Source organism: Bufo bufo, chromosome 1 (genome assembly GCF_905171765.1).
Source record: "Bufo bufo chromosome 1, aBufBuf1.1, whole genome shotgun sequence".
In the NCBI taxonomy this organism is placed as follows: Eukaryota; Metazoa; Chordata; class Amphibia; order Anura; family Bufonidae; genus Bufo; species Bufo bufo.
This window is the reverse complement of record NC_053389.1, coordinates 41,004,182-41,018,379: the sequence shown is the minus strand read 5'-3', so window position 1 is coordinate 41,018,379 and position 14,198 is coordinate 41,004,182. Positions and strand designations below refer to the sequence as shown.

Below are 14,198 nucleotides of genomic sequence, written 5' to 3'. Positions count from 1 at the left end.
CTAATGATCCAAACTATACAATTAGGCCTCTTTCACACTACAGTATGTCGATTTCAGTGTTTTGCGTTCCGTTTTTCACTGATCCGTTTTTCCGTTTTTTTGTTTCCGTTGTGTTTCCGTTTTGGTTCCGTTTTTTCCGTTCCGTTTTTCCGTATGGCATATACAGTATACAGTAATTACATAGAAAAAATTGGGCTGGGCATAACATTTTCAATAGATGGGTCAGAAAAAACGGAACGGATACGGAAGACATATGGATGCATTTCTATATGTGTTCCGTTTTTTTTGCGGACTCATTGACTTTAATGGAGCCACGGAACGTGATTTGCGGCCAAATATAGGACATGTTCTATCTTTCAACGGAACGGAAAAACGGAAATACGAAAACGGAATGCATACGGAACACATTCCATTTTTTTTGCGGAACCATTGAAATGAATGGTTCCGTATACGGAACGCAAAAAACAGACCGCAAAACGAAAAAAAAAAACGGTAGTGTGAAAGAGGCCTTATGCTGTAATTTGTCCTGCATGATAAAAGCTGCAAAAAACAAACAAACCAGAATTGCTGTTTTTTGCTTATTCACCACAAAAAAAATGGAATAAAAAGTGAACAAAATGTTGTGTGTACCCTAAAATAATAACAATGAAAACTACAAGTTGTCTCGCTAAAATCAAGCCCTCACACAGCTCCGTAGAAATAAAATAAAAATAAAAAGGTTATGGGTCTTGGGATGCGGCAATGCAAACACTTTTTTTTTTTAAGTTTTTTTTATTGTGGAACAGTGGTAAAACTTTAAAAAATATATATTTGGTATCACTATAATCGTACTGGCATCATGATATCTGCACCCCCAAATAAATATTAAATAAAATGTATTAACTTTTCTCACTTAAAAAAGTGTGCGTGTTTTTCAGTTGGATTTTTTAAATAACTTTATTTAAAGGGCTTCTGTCACCCCATTAAACCGTTTTTTTTTTCTTTACTAATAATCCCTACACTGCGATCTCATCATACATAAGCTAATTAATGATTTTCGTTCAGTAGAATTTGCTAAAAATCGATTTTTATAATATGTAAATTACCTTGCTACCAGCAAGTAGGGCGGCTACTTGCTGGTAGCAGCCGCATCCTCCGATGGTAATGACGCCCCCTCCGTTGTTGATTGACAGGGCCAGCGGACGGGATCTTTCTCTGCTGGCCCTGCCTGTTTTCATTCAATATCTGGCGCCTGCGCAGCAGCCGTAGCTATTTTCAATCTGCGCAGGCGCACTGAGAGGCGGCCGCTCACTCGGCCGCTCCATCCTCAATGCGCCTGCGCCGGGTGTAGATGTGACGTCATCGGCGCAGGCGCATTGAGGAGCGAGCGGCCGAGTGAGCGGCCGCCTCTCAGTGCGCCTGCGCAGATTGAAGATAGCTACGGCCTCTGGCTGTGTATGCCCACAGAGGGCAGACCTGGGGCCTTCACCATACGACATCGGCACCAATGTCATTTGAGACCGCACCCCCTGAAACCACTAAGATGCTGCAGGCTGTATTGACCATGGCATCTAAGGGGTTAAATGGCCAGGATCAGCTGAGCTCAGGCTTGTCCCTGCATGGGAGGCCCATGCAGAGCTGATGGCCGTAAAATGGCGTATTGGTGGTCACTAAGGGGAAACACTATGCTATGGATTACCATTGAACTCAATGGGAGCTGTATATAAAAAAGATTAAACCAATGTACAATAATGAAAGACTGGCGGGGGAAGGGTAGGGCGTTATGCCACGGCTACTTAACGGTTCGCCTCTGTCTACATTATATTACTCTCTTAGGTATTCTGTGAAGACCTCTCATGAGTTGTGGATTCACAAAAGCACTCTAATCATCGCCAACGTGAGCGCGGTGCACGATTACGCCATCTTTACCTGCACGGCCACCAACGCTCTGGGAGTGGACAGCTTCTCTATCCAGCTTGTCAGCACCAGTAAGGCGATATACAGCTGCCATCACATATAACACCCAGTGTAACGCTAAGGTGGCATGGCGCCATAAAGTGAGCGGTTCGCAAAAAATCCAACCATGGCGGAAATTTTACAACAGCCACATGTGTTATTTTCAATTTACTATGACTTACGTGTCGCCAAAGCCGTCCATAGACACGACAGATGGACGGGCACTTTTGCACAGTTGTTATTCCTATTGTGACCAGCAGGTGGCGCCTCTTAAATCTTCTCTTTGTTACACCCAAGGTCGCCCTGATCCTCCAAGTGATCTGAAGATCCTGAGCGTCACTCACAATTCAGTAACCCTAGGATGGAAGGAAGGATTTGATGGAGGAGTGGAACAACAGTTTCGAGTCAGGTGATTTTTTTTTTTCTCCAAAAAGTTTTATCATAGGCATTTTATATATATATAAAAAAATCCAAAAATATAAGCCCTTTTACTGCCTTGCTTTCATTTTTCTACTGTACAGCTTTTACAGATATTGGGTGACAACAACTAATGGCTGCTGTTTTAGTGACCACAGAAGATACTACTCAGCTTTCCGCAGACCCTGAATGAATTATTTAGCTGCATTTCATATAGATTGACACTTCCTCCTGCCATATCTCATCTCACCTACTGTTCTGCCTATAAGCGTCAGTCCTCACTGTAATACTAGCATTCTATTCATGAACCGGGAGGCTCAGGGCTAAAGGGGTTATCCCATGTAAAAAAATGAAAATCAGACATCACATGATAATCTCTTTCTAACAAAGCTAGAACCAGCCCTGTACCTCACATGGATCCAGAGATCTCCCCATTCATTGCTCTACTAGATCAAGCTGACAGCTCAAGAGGAGTGTCCTTTCTGCTGCAGCTCAGGAGGCGTGTCCATGCTCTGCCTATCACAGCTCAGGAGGCGTGTCCATGCTCTGCCTATCACAGCTTAGAAGACAGTTGCAGGATGAAACTGAGCATGTGCGGCCATCTCAGTGAGCAGGACAAAGAAATAAGAAAAAAAATAACAAACAGCAGGTGGCGCTATACAGATACATTTTATTGAATAACTCAGTGGCTATGCTAAATGTTTAATGACATGCAATTACAAAAGTATTCAGATCCAGGTGCTGGTTTAAAAACTGTAGAATATTTTTAATGGGACATCCCCTTTAACAAATTGGGGACGACATCACTATGAGAAGACAATTGCATTTGTGATAGACCTATGCAACACTGCAGCGTTATAATTGTCACTGGTAAGACTCCGCCTAGTGGTCACATGATAAAACTACATCTCTTTTTTTGCAGATACCGGATGAGCGGCGTTGAGAGTTACATGTACGTTGACGTCTTCCCACCGCGGTCCACTGTTTTCACCATTGTTGGACTGAAAGGCAGCACGGTGTACAACTTCTCGGTGAATGCCGTCAACCATCTGGGAGACAGCAACTACGCAGATGGTGGAGCTGTACTCACCGTCACCACACAAGGTAGTCCCTGTCCAATGGCTCAATCAAATCTCATCCTACTTTTTTTCAGATTTTTATGCAAATTGTTTGTGCACTTTTTGCCACAAAAAAGTTATAAATTAGGCCACGCCTTTCCTGCTAAGTCCCACCCCTTTAAATAAGACACACCCTTTCTAAGATTCGCGGTAGATGCTAAATTTTGTGCAAAATTCCACCACATTTTGCTCCACTATTCCCAGTCCCAAACCAATAGTAAATCCAGGCCACTGTATGATGCTCACTGCAGGACCTGAAGGGGCAGAGCATGACTCTAAGATCCCATCCCTGTGTCATGCCCCACCCCCTCAGGTCCTGAATTTCATTGAGATGTCAAGTGACATATGTACAAACTTGTATTGATTTTCCAGAGGACACTGATGTGAAGATCCCCGCACCCACTCAACCGGGTCTTCCTGTTCCAAAGCCTGGTGAGTTGCTGAGTGTAGTCGGAGGTATTTAAAGGGGTTTTCCGATTTGCATCAGAATCCTTTAACATAATTATTTATGAAGTTCGCTGTAATTTTGTGATGTTCCTATCCGATCTCCCGTTCTGGGCTGTTGTCACATGACCATGTCCAAGCAGCTCCTTCTTATTTCCTGTGATGTTATGTCTATGGGCGGGGCAGTGATAGGGGAGTGTCTTTGTAATTAGCTGGGTGGGAGGAGCTATAAAATAGCTGGGTGTTGTTAGGGGCAATGATAGGGGTGTGTCTATGTAACTAGCAGAGTGGGAGGAGCCAATAACTAGCTGGCTGTTGTTAGGGGCAGTGATAGGGCAGTGTCTATGTAACTAGCTGGGTGGGAGGAGCTACAGACTAGCTTGGCATTGCTAGGGGCAGTGATGGGGGTGTGTCTATGTAAATAGCTGGGTGGGAGGAGCCATAAACTAGCTGGGCATTATTAGGGGCAGTGATAGGGGAGTGTCTTTGTAACTAGCTGGGGGAGAGGAGCTATAAACTAGCTGGGTGTTGTTAGGGGCAGTAATAGGGGAGTGTCTATGTAACTAGCTGGGGGAGAGGAGCTATAAACTAGCTGGGTGTTGTTAGGGGCAGTAATAGGGGAGTGTCTATGTAACTAGCTGGGTGGGAGGAGCTACAGACTAGCTGGGCGTTGGTAGGGGCAGTGATAGGGGTGTGTCTATGTAACTAGCTGGGTGGGAGGAGCCATAAACTAGCTGGGCATTATTAGGGGCAGTGATAGGGGCAGGTCTATATAACTAGCTCAGCAAAGAAATCCCAGCGGGCGCTGATTCTTCATTTCATGTATCCTTTATTTCATCTTGGTAACAATGTAACAATGGAGGCATTGCGGCCGGTCCAGCCTTCGTCAGCTCAAGTTTATACAATGGTTCACCATCTTAAATAGCAGTAGAATCAATCACCTGTGGTGACGTCAGACGCCCACAAAAGTGGTCGGCACCCAAATCAATGCTTTCCAGTTCTCTTATACAATATAACTATAAACAAATAATTAAAACAATAGAACAGTGAGATAATGCTGATGTAGGTAAACCTGCAGCGTCTCATCTCTGATTTGCTGTCTGTTAAGAAAAGCAATTATCATTAAAGATTGGATATAGCGGCAGCATAGTTCCCATCCGCATAATCTGGTGTTCCCTATTCCATCCTCTGGGTTGTAATGTGCCCGGGGTAGGGATCCATCAGGCTTCTCTCCGTAATAGTTGTGTCCTAATGTCACCCCCTCTCCTGTGTCGCTTCACTTGCTCCAGCACCTGGAATCTCCACTGGGCGATTCTATGTCGGTGCTTATGAAAAAGAAAAGGTAGAGGGAGCAACAAATTCCCTGTGCGAATATCCGATTTATGCTTGCTAATGCGATCTTTTACCGCTTGTATGTTTCCCCTATGTATACCAAACCGCAGGGAGACTTCACCAAACATTTGCAGAATCGCAAGTAAAAAAAACTTTAATTATAAAGGTTTTTCCTGTATGAGGGGGGTGGAAGGAATCACCTGTATTATATGGGAACACTGTACACAGTGCACACAAGGGTAAGTGCCATTCTTGCCACTACCAACGGTTGTAGTTCTCATAGTGCCAATATCTGCGCCTACCAGCTGGTCTCGGTAAGTGGCACTTCGCTTGTTGCAAATGAAGGGTGCATTATTAAATTCGGCAATCTGTGGGTACGCCTCACCTAACAGTGGCCAATGCTTACGTATAATACCGTAACATTTTCCATTATATGGATGGTATTTGTGGGTAAATACGTAGATCTCCCATATTTTTCTCTGCTCGTACTGAGGTGGTAGCCTCTGGCAGTATCTGCGGTGGGTAACCCCTCATCTTAAATCTCTGCAGCATCTCATCTACCCTCTGTCCCTGCAGGTGGGGATCAGAAACAAGTCTTTTCACCCTTTGCACCTGCGATTTGGGAATGGCTTTCTATAAACAAAGTGGATGTGCACTTGTGTAATGCAACACCCTGTTCTTGTCTGTCTCCTTCTTATAGAGATCTGTATGTAAATGACATCAGTGCCGGTGATGTAAGCCCCATGGAGAGCCCCAGTACGTTACCGGATCTCCAAAAAATGCCTTTGCCCTGCGCGATTTAGCATGAACCGCTCCGATTCTCATGTCAGGGGGGCTGCCGGGGTGAAAATGGAGGTATGTCCGGGTTCAGCTCTGAACCCGGACAACCCCTTTAATAATGCACCCTTGATTTGCAACAAGCGAAGTGCCACTTACCGAGACCAACTGGTAGGCGCAGATATTGGCACTATGAGAACTACAACCATTGGTAGTGGCAAGAATGGCACTTACCCTTGTGTGCGCTGTGTACAGTGTCCCATATAATTAAAGGTGATTCCTTCCACCCCCCTCATACAGGAAAAACCTTTATAATTAAAGTTTTTTTTACTTGCGATTCTGCAAATGTTGTTTATTTGGTGAAGTCTCCCTGCGGTTTGGTATACATAGGGGAAACATACAAGCGGTAAAAGATCGCATTAGCAAGCATAAATCGGATATTCGCACAGGGAATTTGTTGCTCCCTCTACCTTTTCATTTTCAGAAGCACCGACATAGAATCGCCCAGTGGAGATTCCAGGTGCTGGAGCAAGTGAAGCGACACAGGAGACACAGGGGTGACATTAGGACACAACTATTACGGAGAGAAGCCTGTTGGATCCCTACCCCGGGCACATTACAGCCCAGAGGATGGAATAGGGAACACCAGATTATGCAGATGGGAACTATGCTGCCGCTATATCCAATCTTTAATGATAATTGCTTTTCTTAACAGACAGCAAATCGGAGATGAGACGCTGCAGGTTTACCTACATCAGCATTATCTCACTGTTCTATTGTTTTAATTATTTGTTTATAGTTCTATTGTATAAGAGAACTGGAAAGCATTGATTTGGGTGCCGACCACTTTTGTGGGCGTCTGACGTCACCACAGGTGATTGATTCTACTGCTATTTAAGATGGTGAACCATTGTATAAACTTGAGCTGACGAAGGCTGGACCGGCCGAAACGCGTCCATTGTTACATTGTTACCAAGATGAAATAAAGGATACATGAAATGAAGAATCAGCGCCCGCTGGGATTTCTTTGCTACATTGTGGATCTTCCCTTCCCGTGCGGGCGTCTTGCGAGGTTGAAAGTGCTGACCGTTCCTAACCATATATAACTAGCTTGGTGGGAGGAGCTATAAACTAGCTGGGTGTCGTTAGAAGTAGTGATATGGGTGTGTCTATGTAACTAGCTTGGTGGGGCATTGTTAGGGGCACTGAAAGGAGAGTGTCTATGTAACTATCTGGGTGGGAGGAGCTATAAACTAGCTGGGCATTGTTAGGGGCACTGAAAGGGGAGTGTCTATGTAACTGGGTGGGAGGAGCTATAAACTAGCTGGGTGTCGTTAGAAGTAGTGATATGGGTGTGTCTATGTAACTGGGTGGGAGGAGCTATAAACTAGCTGGGCATTGTTAGGGGCACTGAAAGGGGAGTGTCTATGTAACTTTCTGGGTGGGAGGAGCTATAAACTAGCTGGGCATTGTTAGGGACACTGAAAGGGGAGTGTCTATGTAACTATCTGGGTGGGAGGAGCTATAAACTAGCTGGGCATTGTTAGGGGCACTGAAAGGGGGTATCTATGTAACTAGTTGGGTGGGAGGAGCTATAAACTAGCTGGGCATTGTAAGGGGCACTGAAAGGGGAGTGCCTATGTAATTAGCTGGGTGGGAGGAGCTATAAACACACTGGGTGTCATTAGAAATAGTGACAGGGGAGTGTCTATGTAAGTAGCTAGGTGTTATTAGAGGCGGTGCTGGAGCTGTGGCAGAGGAAGGAGAAGTGCACAGAAAATGCTAGATACAGGATGGAGACAAACCAGAGGGATTGGTCTACATGGTGAAAACGGGTCATGAAAGTCCAAATGGAGAAAGAAAAAGCTTCGAGAAGATGTACATTAGGTAAGTGACTACATGAGCATGTCTGTAGGAATCCCAGAACACCCCTTTAAAGGTCTGTATTAAAGAAACCCACCCACTACCGTTTGATGCCACATTTTGTAATTCTTCTCCATGCCGGGGGCGGAGCTTGGTTGTCACAGGAAATGTAAATAACACAAAGTGGGTGGAGCCTGACACCTGTTTGGTGCATGGGAAGATATCCGTCAAGGAGCCACAAGCTGCTACAATGTAGAAACTGTACTGTAACAGCAAGCACAGGGGGCACAAAGGAAGAAAACCGTGTAAACTGTCTATATTTGGTTTTTCCCAATCAGATCTTTTTCCATGGACCCCATACATGTTTGGTGCCATCGGTGCAGGAGGGGCGCTACTCCTCTTATCTAATGCAGGACTGGTTTTCTGCCTGGTGAGGAGGTACAGAAAGAAAGCAAAAGAAGGTAAAGAAGAAAAAAAAATCAATGTGTGTTTGTTTATCCACAGTGGCTGCTTGGAAACCATCAGCAAGCAGGCCGATCAATTGTTGACTGATGTTAGTAGGATTTAGCGACATGATGACTGTGTGTACAATAGACTAGCTTGTCTGACCGCTTTCTTCCCGGACCTCTTCATAAAATATACACGCTCAGCAAGGTCCAGGGCACGGCTATGTAAATGAGTCTGATTAACATATAAATGCCCAACACCTGCATCAGATATTAACAAGTTAAGCCTTTGCATATAATAAAAGTTAAAATTACACGAAAACGGGGGCATACTTAAATAAAAGAAATGCAGAGTTAAATTCAGGTGACATTTTCACATCTATAACGTAAGGCTGTTTAATAGCGACAATTGGGGTGACAGAAACCCTTTATGAGCCACAACCCCGTAGTAACCTACCCCTATGCACTCAGATATCTTTATAATAATGCCTAATCAAAATAACAGATCCGTCAACAGCAGCTTGTTGACAGTTTCCACATAACTGGGAAAAAAAAAAGGGTTTTGTATTTACAGAATTTTACATTTTTCTTCTGTCCCACAGGGGATGCAGTGAAAAAGGATGAGAGGTAAGAGAGAAAATGGAAGCGATCGATGTTTTACCATTTATTTATTTATTTTTACAGAATGCTTATGAATAAAATAAATAAAGATTTTAAAAATAAACACTTGCAATACAGACATAGACACACAATAGTTGGTCAGTTTCTGGGAAAAAAACAAAACATTTCTCTAAGCCTATAGAGCCCCTTTAAATCCTCTTTTTCTTATTTAACCCTTGCAGTGCATCCCGTGGGACCCTCAATGAGTACGGGGATGGAGAACTAATCAACACACAAGCGAAGAAGACGTTACTGATTGACAGCGGCTCGGAGACCGGCAGCAGCGTCTACCAGGTGGATGGGTGGTGGGATATGGCGGGGGATGGAGGAGTATAGCAGCACGTTTAAACTGTGTACCGTATTATGTTTCATAGGACAGCGGATCAGAGTCAGGAATATATTACTACCCAACCCGAGATTATCAGCCGTCACTATCCCCCCACTATGAGAGTGTGGAGAGGGGGGATCCGGAATTTCAGAGCTGGGAAGGTAAGTACCATTTCATTATTAAAGGGTTTGTCTGATATGCCCTATTAGAGCATATGGATATCATACAGGGCGGTCATCCTCTAGGCGCCCCCCAGCTGTGAGCAACGCCGGAGGGCTGATCTCATATGACGGACTGCCATTTATATGAATAGCCACCATGCAATGCTGCATTTCCCCTGCAGCAATAGATGGCAACTTCTCCTAAGTAGTGATGAGCGAACCCTTGGAAGTTCGGGTTCGACTGAACTTCAGGTCAAAGTTCGGGACCCGAACCTGAACCCAAACGCCATTTAAGTCAATGGGGAGCCGAACTTAACTTTATTATTTTCCGTTATAACATGGTTATATTCGGAACATAACATAATACTTAAAGGGAACCTGTCACATGGAACATGGTGTCTGAGCGGAAGGCAGCACGTTATAGAGCAGGAGGAGCTGAGCAGATTGATATATAATTTTATGGGATGAGATTCAGTAAAACTTGTGTTTTATTCATTTATATTCCTGCTCATTCTGAGCTTTGAAGTCCAGCGGGCGGTCCTATCAGTGACTGACAGGCTGCCCCTCTATGACTGTGTATACAGAGAGCTGTCAATCAATGATAGGACCGCCTCCTGGACTTTAAAGCCCAGAATGAGCAGGAATATAAATGAATAAAACACAAGTTTTACTGAATCTCATCCCATAAAATTATATATCAATCTGCTCAGCTCCTCCTGCTCGATAACAGGCTGCCTGCAGATTACACTACATTTTTACGGTGACAGGTTCCCTTTAAGACGGAATGCAAAAGGGACACCATTAGAGGCATTCCCTTTTGCATTCCGTAATAATAGAAGTCTATGGGCAGCATAACGGATCCGCTATGTTCCCATAGACTTCTATTATGACGGAATGCACAGATGAGACTTGAAAAAGGTCACCATGACCGAAACATCGTCATCATCATCCATCTGAGAAACAATTCTTGAAATTATGATGTATCTTTATTTTCATTTTTTGCTGAGACGATGGAAAATCATGTATAAATACATTTTGGAAGATGAAAAAGATAAATAATTGATTACATTTGCGTGTGCACTGAATCTATTAAGTAGGCAGTATTATAGAAGTTATATTCTTGTACATAGGAGCAGTATTATAGTAGTTATATTCTTGTACATAGGAGCAGTATTATAGTAGTTATATTCTTGTACATAGGAGCAGTATTATAGTAGTTATATTCTTGTACATAGGAGGCAGTATTATAGTAGTTATATTCTTGTACATAGGAGGCAGTATTATAGTAGTTATATTCTTGTACATAGGAGCAGTATTATAGTAGTTATATTCTTGTACATAGGAGCAGTATTATAGTAGTTATATTCTTGTACATAGGAGACCTGTATTATAGTAGTTATATTCTTGTACATAGGAGCAGTATTATAGTAGTTATATTCTTGTACATAGGAGGCAGTATTATAGTAGTTATATTCTTGTACATAGGAGGTAGTATTATAGTAGTTATATTCTTGTACATAGGAGCAGTATTATAGTAGTTATATTCCTGTACATAGGGGGCAGTATTATAGTAGTTATATTCTTGTACATATGGGCAGTATTATAGTAGTTATATTCTTGTACATAGGAGCAGTATTATAGTAGTTATATTCTTGTACATAGGAGCAGTATTATAGTAGTTATATTCTTGTACATAGGAGGCAGTATTATAGTAGTTATATTCTTGTACATAGGAGGCAGTATTATAGTAGTTATATTCTTGTACATAGGAGGCAGTATTATAGTAGTTATATTCTTGTACATAGGAGGCAGTATTATAGTAGTTATATTCTTGTACATAGGAGCAGTATTATAGTAGTTATATTCTTGTACATAGGAGGCAGTATTATAGTAGTTATATTCTTGTACATAGGAGCAGTATTATAGTAGTTATATTCTTGTACATAGGAGGTAGTATTATAGTAGTTATATTCTTGTACATAGGAGGTAGTATTATAGTAGTTATATTCTTGTACATAGGAGCAGTATTATAGTAGTTATATTCTTGTACATAGGAGCAGTATTATAGTAGTTATATTCTTGTACATAGGAGGCAGTATTATAGTAGTTATATTCTTGTACATAGGAGCAGTATTATAGTAGTTATATTCTTGTACATAGGAGCAGTATTATAGTAGTTATATTCTTGTACATAGGAGCAGTATTATAGTAGTTATATTCTTGTACATAGGAGGCAGTATTATAGTAGTTATATTCTTGTACATAGGAGGTAGTATTATAGTAGTTATATTCTTGTACATAGGAGCAGTATTATAGTAGTTATATTCCTGTACATAGGGGGCAGTATTATAGTAGTTATATTCTTGTACATAGGAGCAGTATTATAGTAGTTATATTCTTGTACATAGGAGCATTATTATAGTAGTTATATTCTTATACATAGGAGCAGTATTATAGTAGTTATATTCTTGTACATAGGAGGCAGTATTATAGTAGCTATATTCTTGTACATAGGAGCAGTATTATAGTAGTTATATTCTTGTATATAGGAGGCAGTATTATAGTAGTCATATTCTTATACATAGGAGCAGTATTATAGTAGTTATATTCCTGTACATAGGAGTAGTATTATAGTAGTTATATTCTTGTACATAGGAGGCGGTATTATGGTAGTTATATTCTTGTACATAGGAGGCAGTATTATGGTAGTTATATTCTTGTACATAGGAGCAGTATTATGGTAGTTATATTCTTGTACATAGGAGGCAGTATTATAGTACTTATATTCTTGTACATAGGAGCAGTATTATAGTAGTTATATTCTTGTACATAGGAGTAGTATTATAGTAGTTATATTCTTGTACATAGGAGCAGTATTATAGTAGTTATATTCTTATTTATAGAAGGCAGTAATATAGCAATTATATTGTTGTACATAGGGACAGTATTATAGTAGTTATATTCTTGTACATAGGAGCAGTATTATAGTAGTTATATTCTTGTACATAGGAGTAGCATTATAGTAGTTATATTCTTGTACATAGGAGGCAGTATTATGGTAGTTATATTCTTGTACATAGGAGGCAGTATTATGGTAGTTATTTTCTTGTACATAGGAGCAGTATTATGGTAGTTATATTCTTGTACATAGGAGGCAGTATTATAGTACTTATATTCTTGTACATAGGAGCAGTATTATAGTACTTATATTCTTGTACATAGGAGTAGTATTATAGTAGTTATATTCTTGTACATAGGAGCAGTATTATAGTAGTTATATTCTTATTTATAGGAGGCAGTAATATAGCAATTATATTGTTGTACATAGGGACAGTATTATAGTAGTTAAATTCTTGTACATAGGATCAGTAATATAGCAATTATATTTTTGTACATAGGGGCAGTATTATAGTAGTCATATTCTTGTACATAGGAGGCAGTATTATGGTAGTTATATTCTTGTACATAGGATCAGTATTATAGCAGTTATATTCTTGTACATAGGATCAGTATTATAGTAGTTATATTCTTGTACATAGGAGCAGTATTATAGTAGTTATATTCTTGTACATAGGAGGCAGTATTATAGTAGTTATATTCTTGTACATAGGAGCAGTATTATAGTAGTTATATTCTTGTACATAGGAGCAGTATTATAGTAGTTATATTCTTGTACATAGGAGGCAGTATTATAGTAGTTATATTCTTGTACACAGAAGTATTATAGTAGTTATATTCTTGTACATAGGAGCAGTATTATAGTAGTTATATTTTTGTACATAGGAGGCAGTATTATAGTAGTTATATTCTTGTACATAGGGGCAGTATTATAGTAGTTTTATCCTTGTACATAGGGGGCAGTATTATAGTAGTTATATTCTTGTACATAGGAGCAGTATTATAGTAGTTATATTCTTATTTATTGGAGGCAGTAATATAGCAATTATATTTTTGTACATAGGGGCAGTATTATAGTAGTCATATTCTTGTACATAGGAGGCAGTATTATAGTAGTTATATTTTTGTACATAGGAGCAGTATTATAGTGGTAATAATCTTATTATGGCATCGTCTGAATGTGTCTAAAAGTGATAACCCTTTTTTCCAGAAGGAGGATATGAAGACTGGTATGGGTCTTCTGATCACCATGAATATGAGGAAGTTCGAGGGGTATACCCAACCACCCACAAAACAAAATGGCAGCAAGGAGCCACGGTTAGTTACATGATTTATATATTTGATTATTCTTTTGTTATTCTCTTCTTGGTAATTCCTTGGAAATTATATTTTTATTTCTTAGCAGGACAGAGGAGAGCAGCCGTGGGATGGATACCAGGCAGCAGTAGGCAGGGTATACGATGAACCAGACTTGCCATTGTCTGCAACTTACGAGACACCGTATGGGGGACAAGGGCACTTGGTGTGAAATATACAGAATTTTTATTGACTCCCAAATAAATAATAAAAATAGTTGCAAATCTGTCCCTAATATCTATTTTTTAACAGTTTGCGAATGAATTGAGTCAGATTCTCTAATTTATTTTTTTGTAGATCCTCAAAATTTCCTGGGTTCCTGTTTGTGTAAAGTCATATTCAGACTTTTCCTACATTAGCAAATAGTATTAGAATATATTGAATAGTAATAGAATATATATAAAAAAAACACTAAAATAAGACATTGTAATTGTACGATATCACATTTTCATGGGGTGTGTTT

The 14,198-nt window shown here is 40.6% G+C and overlaps 1 protein-coding gene across 2 annotated transcripts in view; it reads left to right on the top strand.

The window, feature by feature from the left end:
- NPHS1 (NPHS1 adhesion molecule, nephrin) overlaps nucleotides 1-14,173 on the top strand; it is a 56,564-nt gene extending 42,391 nt beyond the window's left edge. Inside the window, exons 21-30 of one of the 2 annotated variants that reach the window (XM_040422198.1) lie at nucleotides 1,816-1,967; nucleotides 2,233-2,344; nucleotides 3,275-3,456; nucleotides 3,843-3,902; nucleotides 8,225-8,347; nucleotides 8,935-8,959; nucleotides 9,175-9,286; nucleotides 9,367-9,481; nucleotides 13,590-13,696; nucleotides 13,785-14,173. In XM_040422198.1, coding sequence (XP_040278132.1) covers nucleotides 1,816-1,967; nucleotides 2,233-2,344; nucleotides 3,275-3,456; nucleotides 3,843-3,902; nucleotides 8,225-8,347; nucleotides 8,935-8,959; nucleotides 9,175-9,286; nucleotides 9,367-9,481; nucleotides 13,590-13,696; nucleotides 13,785-13,907 — 1,111 coding nt within the window. In that variant the 3' untranslated portion in view covers nucleotides 13,908-14,173. Of the gene's footprint in view, nucleotides 1-1,815; nucleotides 1,968-2,232; nucleotides 2,345-3,274; nucleotides 3,457-3,842; nucleotides 3,903-8,224; nucleotides 8,348-8,934; nucleotides 8,960-9,174; nucleotides 9,287-9,366; nucleotides 9,482-13,589; nucleotides 13,697-13,781 lie in introns of both variants that reach the window. The other variant, XM_040422196.1, reaches the window with a different exon arrangement.
- Nucleotides 14,174-14,198: the final 25 nt, after the last annotated feature.